The 11,270-nt window shown below is 37.5% G+C and overlaps 1 protein-coding gene across 22 annotated transcripts; it reads left to right on the top strand.

The window, feature by feature from the left end:
• The first annotated feature begins 1,498 nt into the window (after positions 1 to 1,498).
• On the top strand, positions 1,499 to 9,720 carry LOC113304433. 22 transcript variants are annotated; one of them, XR_003338202.1, is made up of 10 exons: positions 1,499 to 2,104; positions 2,211 to 2,311; positions 2,520 to 2,613; positions 2,813 to 2,926; positions 3,044 to 3,089; positions 3,688 to 3,807; positions 8,422 to 8,543; positions 8,627 to 8,734; positions 8,932 to 8,998; positions 9,182 to 9,720. XR_003338202.1 is itself a non-coding variant. In XM_026553543.1 (7 exons), exon 7 carries the CDS (start codon positions 5,859 to 5,861, stop codon positions 8,085 to 8,087), a length of 2,229 nt encoding a protein of 742 aa, XP_026409328.1. In that variant the 5' UTR covers positions 1,499 to 2,104; positions 2,211 to 2,311; positions 2,520 to 2,613; positions 2,813 to 2,926; positions 3,044 to 3,089; positions 3,688 to 3,807; positions 4,283 to 5,858; the 3' UTR covers positions 8,088 to 8,263. The 22 variants fall into 22 exon arrangements, 13 of the variants coding, with proteins under 13 accessions (XP_026409328.1, XP_026409332.1, XP_026409322.1 ...); XR_003338201.1 differs by having other exon boundaries at positions 3,044 to 3,807; positions 8,425 to 8,543; positions 8,939 to 8,998; XR_003338199.1 differs by having other exon boundaries at positions 3,044 to 3,807; positions 8,425 to 8,543.
• The last annotated feature ends 1,550 nt before the right edge of the window (positions 9,721 to 11,270 follow it).

The following is an 11,270-nucleotide window of genomic DNA, read 5'->3' as shown; positions in this document are numbered from 1 at the left end:
ATATGAGTTTAATCTGTATTGTGACGTTATGGGGAGAAGACCAAATTTGGTCGCGCGTAAAACAATTTTACGCATGAAGACGGGCGGAAGTATTAGTTACGTTTCATTTCTGCGCGGAATTATAAATTACGTTTCAAACGGGCGTAAATATAAATCACGTCTGTTATCGAGCGTAAATATAAATTACGTTTCGTATGGGGCGGAATCTTAAATTCCGCCCGTTGATCAGACGGATTCCAAATGACCGCTCGAAGAAACGTAAAAATAAATTCCGCCCGAGTTAAACACGGTCACACAGCACGTGTGATATCAGACGGGCGAACATCTGGTGTCCGCGTGATGAATTGTACGGGCGGACATCTGCTGTCCGCGTGATGAATTTGTCAGGCGTAAAATATTTTTACGCCTGAGACGGGCGTATCCAAAATTTCCGCCCCAGAGAGGAATATTGTATTGAGAATGTGTCATCCTGGATACCATTTAGGCACAATGATCACACAAAAGAAAGAAAAAGATATTGGGGTTGAGAGTGAGGAGGAGCAAGTGCAACCTTCTCCCACTGAGAGAATATGTGTTAGGTTTTTGGCCTTTTGTAATAGAAGGGATTGATAGCAGTTGCAAGAAAATTCTCAGAAAGAAAAAGTACATGAGAACTTTTAGGAGCAAGAGAAAGAGAGTAGAAATTATAGAATCAAGAATCCTCCAATTGGAAGAAATTGCCAAAAGAGAGAGAGCATCAACAGCAGGCACAAAAATTAAAAACCCTAAAAAAAGACATATAAAACAGACAGTCAGTAACCTACTCTCATCTCCACTTTTCCTCATGAATCTCGTGGTGGCATCTTCTAATAAATATGCTCTCAACCACTCACTCATCCCCCACTGTCCTGTGCACCTTTTTATAGCCATCTTTTCGTTTAACTTTTTCTCCATTTGATCTTTTCTGGACTCATTCTCAATACAATATTCTTCTTCTAATTAACAGACAAATGCTAATTCAAGAAGGAAGAAGAAGAATTCTTTCATCAAAAAAAGTCCGTTTGAGAGGGGCGGAATTTTGGTGTCCGCCCCAGAGAGGCGGAATTTTGGTGTCCGCCTGGCAACGCGCGGAATTCTGCTGTCCGTCTCATCAGGCGTAAATTTATGTTACGCCCGCAACAAACGTAAATTTAAATTCCGCCCCACCAACATACGTAGATTTGGTTTACGCCCGTTAACAAGCGTACTTTAAATTTACGCCCAGCAACAAGCGTACTTTAAATTTACGCCCGACTATATTACAATTTGGGATTTGGTCGCGACCATATTTGGTTGGGATTTGATCTTTGGTTGGGATTTGATCTTTACTCCGTCCCACTGTGTTACGATCTCATCCCAAATTTTTGGTTATACTCGCCCACTGTGGATGCTCTGAGAGACTAGTTTCTATAAAAAAATCTAGAAAAAACCTGCCTCGTTTCTATCTTTTCTCTCTTATTTATCACAAACAAATCTCAGTATCTTTTCTTTTCTTTTCTTTTTTCCTTACAGAACGCAAACACTAGCCTCTCTCCATCTTCATCTCCTCCTCCTCTCTAAATGATAAAAAAGATGAATCAACAAGAGAAATCGAATCCTTTTCTTCATATACTTCATCTCCTGCACAAAACCACATTATAACTGCAAGAGTTTCTTTCTCACCTTCAAATCGAAAAACCCCATCTTCTGAACTATGTTCACCATCTTTAAATAAAATCTTTACTTCATCTCCTCGTGATCTCTCATCTCTTTAAAAACCCAAACTTTTCCAATTTCAAAACCCCTATAATCGTTCAATTCCAGATCTATTCAAGGTCGTCAATTGATTAAGAACACAAAAGGAAAACCCTAACTGGTGTTGGATTTCATTGTGTTATGGGTAACTATCAGTATTTCATGTACCAATAGCTAATTGCAGGGTAAGAAACACAAAATCAAAACCCTATTTTTTTAAGTTTCAGATTTGTTTGTAACTGTAATTTATACTTCATTGATTTTGTCGCTGCAACATATCTGCATGAACATGGCTATGGAGAATATGGGGCAAGAATAGTTGCTCAAGAAATTGTATGCTGAGTAGATGTAGGTCAGATTCGCTTCTCCCGATTCATTGATGATGTTTTCTGAATTTGATTTTGTTTTATTGGATTTGTCGTCTCAACTGAGTTGACGGATCTTGGTTTACTTTTCAGGGGTTTGGATTGGTGCGCTGATTACTACAATGGGTTTATTAACAAGGGAGTCGACCTCAGCTTCTGTGGATTAGTTTGTTTGTCCTTCACATTTTAATCTGGTAAAGGATATGTCTTAACTTGGTTTTCGAGTTATTTAAAGTTTTGATGGACATAATATTTTCATTGATATCGATCTACAGTATAAGTTCGTATTGTAGGATTTAGTAATTACTATCTCAAACGTACTTGTTCAAAGTTTAAAATGTTCTTGAATTACATATCGGTGGTCCTAGTTCAGTTATGACTAACTATCATTTGCATTACCAGCTGGCGAGGAAGAGTATCATATGATCAACATATTTGGCTTTGTGATGAACATTGTGCAGACCTCAATGTTTTCATTCAATCACTACCTGCAAAGGTTAGTTTTCTTTGGATGGTATATTGTGCAAATATTCAAATTTCAATGAACTATTATATGTGACCGAATGACTAACTTTTTTTCAACACGAATTGCTTGCTTTAAGTATGCTTGCATCAATTTATCATTGAAGCCTTTTCACGGTATCTGAATTTCACATGTTGTGCATATGTTAATAGCTTTTGATTTGGATTTGCAGGTAAGGTTAATGCTTTGAAGTGCTTGTTATCCCTGATTTCTAATACTTATTTGTGAAACCCTGCAACAAAATGAAATTCTTTTTATAGCAGCTTGCACAATTACTTCCTGCTAGGTGGGGATACTTACTCTGTTCTAATACTTATTCAAAATAGCTAGTTGAATTTCCACTGGAAGCCTTAATAGAACTATAATATGGAGTTTGAAAACCTGTGTTTTCATGTATGTGTAGGTTCAGGTTGGGATAATATTTCAGTTTAGCTTACATCCTCATCTTTGTAAGCTCTCTGACCTTACGAATATCTCTTTATATATGCTACTCTATATGCATTTGTGTCTTGTTATATATACACTTTGTATACCTATACACATTGTGAAGTCCTAATAGCTTCTGTCATTGTGAAGTACTGTATGCAACCTGACTAATTGATATACAAATATGTTATTGCCATCTCTTGACATGATTCTTACTTTGTTCTTTCCCCTTTTGTCTCTGTCATAGTGTGTTGTGCTATTGTTTTTATTTAATATCTTACTGATGGTTCTGATCCTTAGGCTATAAAGTCTTATTTCTGTCTACAAACTTCTGATGGTTCACTCCAGCAAGTAGAATAAGAGGTTGTTATGTTCATCCCAATTGAAGAGAAGTGCTACAAAATAGCAAGGGTCAACTAAGAACTACGCTATTTCACTTCACGAGCAAATACAACAATATTAATCTTAATACTCGATTATTGTTGTTTCTATCAAATACCTGGACGTTCTAATAATGTTTGACCTCTCTTCTATAAACATTTTGAATCGGATGCCTTTATTTGTTCGTTAGCGTTCATTATAGTGGCGAGTCTGGATAAAAAGAATGAGTTACTATTTCAGGCACTTGATCTTAGATCGCTGACGTTGTCGAGATTCAAACTACAAATTCATCAAGTATCTGGTCAGCTAGTTGACAACAGCGCTCAGGAAGCTTTACCTGCTATAGCGGGTTACAACCTGGTAAGCATTTCAACACTTCTACGGAAGATGTGTTGCTTCCCTAATCCATAGTGTTGTTGGTTTTTGATGTAGGACATCCTACACACAAGTTTTCTATTTCCTATTATAAGAATTTCCTTTTACTAGCTTTAGTCTATTTCTTTATTTAGGATTTCTTTCCTAGTTCTAGTGTGTTTCCTAGTTTGGTGTGATTTCCTTTTCTAGTCCTAATTATATTTAGAATCCTTAAAACCTATATAAGAAGGCATAGGCATAACAGATATACACAATTCTACAACCAATATTATTATTTGATTAATATCAAACTTATCTTTTATTTTGTTATTACTTTTGTGAATCTATTGATCTCACACTAGTTTCTACCTTTTATCGGATCTTTGATCCAAAGCATACGCTTCCGCTACGTCAAGTGGCATCAGAGCCACAGTTGAGATTCTCTATTATTGAGTTTCTTGGCTTTGCGTTTTATCCACAGTTAAGAGCCTCCATCGAGTGCCTTAATTTTCAAAATTTTCATTATGGAAAAGGAATTTCGTACTAGATTCAGAGTAGATGGAATGATCACCAACTTTATCATTGATCCATCAAGTCCGAAAAACTATATATCTATTGGGGCAGCAAATTACTTCAAGAAAAGGCACTACGGCCAATGGGATTTATTTGGCGGTCCTATTGAATTTACCTTCAACAACGGTAAGTATAGCAGTTTTGCTTATTGTGAACTATCTTGTAGAGAAAATTTTCATGTGATATTAGGCGAGCCTTGGTTTTCGAGTTTAGGTGTTGTTTATAATGAAAATTTGCATAGTTTTGATTTTCGTCAAGGCAACAGAATACATCGTTTAATGGGATTACATGAACCAACACCATTACGACGTTGGACCGAAAAAGAAAACTCAGATTTTTGGAAAGAATTCGATGAGATACTTGCCTGTTTCCGAGAGAAGATATATTTTGAAGATCCTACACTAGCGCTAGATTCCCAAGTGCCTATCTTAGAAGAAGAAGAAGAAGAAGAAGAAGAAGAAGAAGAAGAAGAAGATAACGACAATGAAGAGAAGTTCTAGTGTTGTTGAAATCGAGCACCCACGATCATCTGATTTTTCTGTTCCAGTCACTTCTGTTTTTATCCCTAAGAATGTGCATATTCAAGAGAAACCGGATAACGACGTCAAGAATCTACCTCAATATTCTGAGATATTTGATGTTTCTAATACTCCCATCGATCTAGTTATGCCAAAGCCAAGCTTCAATAACCTCAGTTGTTATGTGAAGTTTCTGAATTTTCCTGCTCATTGGCCTAAACAATTCAAGTCACAGAAGGAGTCAAAGTACATCGTTCGTTGGGATGGACGCTCGCAGTACTTACTAGATTTGAATGTGAGTCCTTCAAAAGATAGCGGGCATGTTCCTTCTTATAAATCACTTGGACTGATTCCAAGGCAACAGTCTATCTCCAGACTGATTTCGCAGGATACCATGGTTGACGACTTCGAGCTGTACAAGAGAAAAGAAATTCTGGTTTTCTGTGCTCAGTACTTGGGATTTCTAAGGATGGTGACCTGATCAGTTATGAAGTGTATTGGATTGGCACAGCTAATAAGTTTCAAATAGCCGATGATAACGGTTTCACTGATCGTGCTCCTCCGACAAGGGATTTTGGTGTTCTGAAGAAGCATGTTTCCGCTTATTCGTGCTTCTCGGAAGTTTTAACTATCTACCTGAGTAAGGATTCAATATTTGCTGGTAATACTAACAGGCTTATACAAGTAAAACCCCTCTCAGCCGGATACTTGCACTTGGTTACTGATTTAAAATCTAGCTCTTATTTGAACTCTTCAAACTGGCCGAATGGTTATGAAGCTTCATCTAAGACCTTTGAAATTTCAAAGGTATGTCAGGAAGTTTATTCAAGTCTTCAGGGTGTTCTCAGCTAATATTTTGATATCCCACGAAAGCCTCCGTGGCTTGTGCCGTGTAAATTCTTAAGGAGAAAAACAATTAAAAGAGACGCTACTGCTCAGTGCGCTCTATGCCCTGCAACAATAATCATGGCGAAAGGTTTATCTGAAGGTTTCCAGATGATATTAGTAGCAGGTACACATCTCAGAAATGTTAATCTCTGGATGGAAAGATTCAAGGAAGGATCTAGCGGCATTTACCTTATACTTTATGGAAAAACAATGGAGAAGCTTATGATGGCAGCTAGGTTTATTGAAAACCCGCCAGACGTTTTTATTCAGTCTACTAGACCGTATGGGCAGACGACTGTAATGAGATTTGCTTCTTATATTAGTGCTCATCCAATAGCAGGAAGACACACCCAGGAAACGTTCACTAATCGGATGCAGAAACCCTTCACTGAGCCGCATATTACCGACACAAGGATTGACTGCCAACTAATCAAGGTAGCTGCTCTTAAGAGCCATCTCACTGATGAAACCGGTAGTTTGGCCATTGACCTCCTTGGTATAACTGTTGCAAGGTTGAAACGTGATTCTTTGCTTTACAGCGGGGAAGACTTCGGTATTTCTACTAAAATGTTGACAGTATCTGAAGCGGGTATAGACGTTCTTATTTTACGGGTTCTGATGTGTACTGAAGTAAAGTTGGAAGGAATTACTTATCGATTGGCAGGTGTACAGAATTCAATGAAAAGTCTAATGTCACGAGGGACTATTTTGATTGGTCATAATTTAAATTGTGATCTGCGAGTACTGGTATTGGATCATACAAGGGTTATCGACATACCGCTTGTTCTTATATGTACCAATGGAAGTACCTACGGAGCTACTGGCAGGAAACTTTCATCTTGCCATGTGTGCAAGAATGTGCTTGGCCCTGACCTTAGGGGGAAAAGAGTTTCTGAAGCTTCAGATTTGCATATAAAACAAAGAGAATGTTTTGTAGATGTACAAAAGGTACGTGATCCAAGTAATCCAATGATCGTTATATTGAATTGGTCGAAGTATTTTTGTGATTTATTGGAGGTGAAAGAAATTCATCATGGTGTTCCTAACCAGGATTATGAGATTCCACGAGAACCTCCTTGGGTTATTCGTGTTAGTTTTCATAAGATAAATCAAAGTTTTGCAGGAACACTAAGACTTACTGGTTTATCTACTACGGCAGATTCCTGGAATGAGATATCCTTATCTAACACCATTAATACTTCGTTGTCTTGTCTGCCTAAGTTGGTTTGTGTAGTCTGGATAACGAGATATTATATGGAAAGCTGGCAATATTGGTATACCAAATGTGCCTGGGAACAAGTTTTGTGTGAAGCGAATACTGAATCCTGGAGCTTTATTGAGATCGTGGATGATGATGACAGAACATTTTCTTCACAAGCAATTAGATTGCTCTTACAACATACGGCTCAAGTTTTCGGACTTAAGGTAGTTGATGCTTTGAAAATTAAGAATCGGACTCCGCGTCTCATTATTCAAGAAGTAGCGAATTACTTAGCTACAACTCATACGGGGGCCTCCACTGTCTCGAAGGATCTGGATTATTATCACAATCAGTTCGTTTGTATGAATGGAGTTGCCGATACTAAGATGAATGGATGGGAATATGATGATGTGACAGTTGAATTTTGGATGGTGCACTTCTCGCCATTTTCAGTTGATTTTAAAAATGTTATGTGCCATAAGGACACCAAACTAATCATTCTCAAATCACATTCAGCATTGTTTCACGTGCTTATCAAAGATGGAGACTATCTGACAACTGTAATAGAGAAGCACTATAAACCAAAAGAGATTTTTGAATTTTTAACTCACAGTTTGAGTTGGTCGGAATATCTGTGTGAAGAATTGGAGATAAAAGAAAATCCTACATTGCCAACTCACGTACGAACAACAAAATGGGGGCCTTGTGAACTCTTGGACCCTCATTATAAGGAAGGTATTAAGAGGAGGAAGGATAGACGTTTCGGCAAAGCTGCTTCAAAATTTCAATTATTCACACGAAAGTTTTCAGAAGCTGGCAGCGAGAAGTATTTAATAGCTAATGATTTTCGTCGTCGTTTTAGACCGTATGACCCTGGGAAAAGAGTTTGTCCTTCTACAACGGGCTCCAGGTACCCGATTGATGATCGTCTCCGTCGACGTTTCCGACCGTACGACCCTGGGAAGAACGCTTGTTTCTCTATATCAAACTCGTGGTCGAGTTCTTTTCAAGAAGGGGGGCCTGATGTAGGACATCCTACACACAAGTTTTCTATTTCCTATTATAAGGATTTCCTTTTACTAGATTTAGTCTATTTCTCTATTTAGGACTTCTTTCCTAGTTCTAGCGTGTTTCCTAGTTAGGTGTGGTTTCCTTTTCTAATCCTAATTATATTTAGAATCCTTAAAGCCTATATAAGAATGCATAGGCATAACAGATATACACAATTCTACAGCCAATATTATTATTTGATTAATATCAAACTTATCTTTTATTTTTATTATCTTTATTTTGTTATTACTTTTGTGAATCTATTGATCTCACACTAGTTTCTACCTTTTATCGGATCTTTGATCCAAAACATACGCTTCCGCTACATCAGTTTTGCATCTAATAATTTAACCGTTGCTCCTCAATTCTGTAATGCCTTTGCAAATCAAGTAGGGAAGCAGCCTTCTTCTTATAGGTGGACAGTCAAAAGAGTTATCGAATGTCATAATTGGCAGCAGTGTCTCACTATACCTACCTCACTTGCATACTATCAGACTAGTGCATTGCCGAAAGTAAGATTCTTACTTCCATTTCCTCCATTTTGCTAGAGGTTCTTTCCCGTTCCCTTTCCTGAACATCCATGTCTTCCCTACAGATTTGCTGATTTGAGTTTATGAGCACCTCTGCTGCTCTGCATTCATCTATTACCATTTCCAATTGCGCCGCTCATCATTGCATCAACGTTACATCAAACGCGCTCCAGGTTCGTCTGGTGTAAGCTACCATATTTCTTATGTTCTCCTCTTACGAAGTTTTAGAAAGTTTGGGCTCAGAAGTTGTGGTTTTCTAGCTGTACAAAAGTTGGTGCTGCAAAAGCAGGAACCCTGGTGTTTAAATGCAATTGTTTGCCTTAAGTTGACCTTACTGGTTGCGAAGCTCTGATGAATTTTGTTTGTGAAGTTTTTAGTGATGAGGGTGGTTGCCCGGTGCTCAAGTCACTGGCCCTCTGGCCCTCGACAACTGCGAGGTTTGTGAACTAGGTTGATTTTTTGGTACTTGCTGAACATGAATTCAGCAGCACATCCCTAGTTTTATTTCTTCGTGTGTCTTGTTTCAATAAAGTGTACTATCTGATATCTCTTTGTGCAATTGTTGTTGTCTGTTTTGGATCTACTAACGAACCAGATTTTTGTTTTGTTTGCTATTATAGGTTGGTATTCGGTCTCATAACTTAGGTATATGCCCTAAATTCGAGGAACCTGACTCTGTGATGCTAGAATTGAAGGGATGTGGTGTTCTATTCGAAGCATTAATTATTGTCCCCATCTGATAGCGTTAGATTCTTCTTTTTGTGGGCAATGCTCTTTAGTTTATCTTCATTTCCTTTTGTTCTTTCATGAAGGTTTTGTGCTCAATCTATTATATGTAATTCAGCAGCAAAACCTAAAAGATGATTGCTGCCACAAGTGCTGCATGGCCTTTATGATTTTGATGTCCTGCCAAACTTTCTCGTTGATGGCCTGTGTCTTTAGTGAATGAAGGCATAGATTGTGAAGTCTTCTTGATACCTTCTCCAGTGTCTTCAGTAAATGAAGGCATAGATGGTGAAGTCTTGCCTTCAATTTCTTGTTGAAGTTTTTCGGTAGCTAAGCTTGTAATAAAAACATAAATTTAAGACAGGAACTTGAAGTATTTTAGATAGTCGATGTTGTAAACTGTTAGCACTTTTTAGCACAAATTCAGTTTAAAGTTACCATCAATTTAAGTTTTTGATTATACAGTTTTGAAATTAATATTACTTTAAACGTGATTCAGATTTTAGATTCAGCTGAATGAATTCCATTATTTTTTATAAAATATGTTCTATATAAACGTCTAATTCTACCAGCAGGTAAATTCAGACTGATCGAGGAAGTTGTTTTCTAACAGATTCAAGGCTCCCAATCGCAGTCGTTTTGAGAAATAAGACTACAAAGAAACAGTTGTATTTGACGAATGTAAGGCTCTTTCTGACAGACTTATTTTTTTGATTTTCCACTAGTGTAAATAAGATTTCCTTGCAATTGAACGACGCTCTAACTAGTTCATTTGAGTCATTTGAACTAGTTATGGTGAAGATGAATATGATTGGTATGAAATACTCATATGGCTATCCTTTTGGTTAACTATTGTTAAACCAACAATGTACACGTTTGGGTACGGTTAACAAACCTAGAAACGTGCATTTCATTTGTGTATAACAAACTAAGTTTTTGATCTAACGGTTGAGAAATATTATCTTGAATCTAAATCAGGTTTTCATCAAACGGTGGATATTGTTTGCTTTGTGACCAAGGCGAAACCGTGATTTGAAGACTATATAAGGGGACATCTAGCAACTCTGCAAAACTAATCCCCACACCTCACGTGTGATACTAGTTTGCGTGCTAGAGTCATTTCTCCTTTAAACTTTGGTTTTCTTCTTCTAAAACCAGTTTAACAACTTAAAGACTTCATTGGGATTGTGAAGCCATACCGATATTAATTTTATCGTAGTTGTGTGATCTGATCTTGCATCTTCTATTGTACGAGTACAATCAGATTGATTGGCTTGAGATTAATATCTCCGACATGCAAGATATAAAAAGTAGACACAAACATCTTCTTCTCATTGTTTGTGAACATCTTGTTTCGCTACCATACGATTAAGATTTTTGTGAGGTGATTGATTTATCTAGGATGTTCTTCGGGAATATAAGACCGGATTATCAATTGGTTCCTGTTCACCTTGATTATTATCAAAAGACGGAACAAAAACTTTAGGGTTTTTCTGTGGGAGACAGATTGATCCTTTGATAGACTTGTCTGTGTGAGACAGATTTATTTATTGTCAAAACCTGTGATTTTGGGTCGTAGCAACTCTTAGTTGTGGGTGAGATCAGCTAAGGGAATCAAGTGCGCAGTATCCTGCTGGCATCAGAGGCATATGGAGTACAACTGTACCTTAGATCAGTGGGAGACTGATTGGGGTTCAACTACAGTCCAGTCCGAAGTTAGCTTGGATTAGGCTAGTGTCTGTAGAGGCTTAATACAGTGTGTGTTCAATCTGGACTAGGTCCCGGGGTTTTTCTGCATTTTCGGTTTCCTCGTTAAAAAAATTTCTGGTGTCTGTGTTATTTCAATTTTCGCATTATATTGTTTTATCTTTATAATTGAAATAATACAGGTTGTGTGCTAGATCATCAATTAGAGTAATCCAACCTTTGGTTGTTGATTGTCATTGATTGATCCTTGGATATTGGTCTTTGGTACCATCCAAG

Source organism: Papaver somniferum, chromosome 8, assembly GCF_003573695.1.
Source record: "Papaver somniferum cultivar HN1 chromosome 8, ASM357369v1, whole genome shotgun sequence".
NCBI lineage: Eukaryota > Viridiplantae > Streptophyta > Magnoliopsida > Ranunculales > Papaveraceae > Papaver > Papaver somniferum.
This window is presented reverse-complemented; position numbering and strand designations above follow the sequence as displayed.

Bases quoted from the DNA above. Each gene is read 5' to 3' on its own strand.
- LOC113304433 (XM_026553547.1), top strand. From the start codon at position 5,859: ATGGCGAAAGGTTTATCTGAAGGTTTCCAGATGATATTAGTAGCAGGT.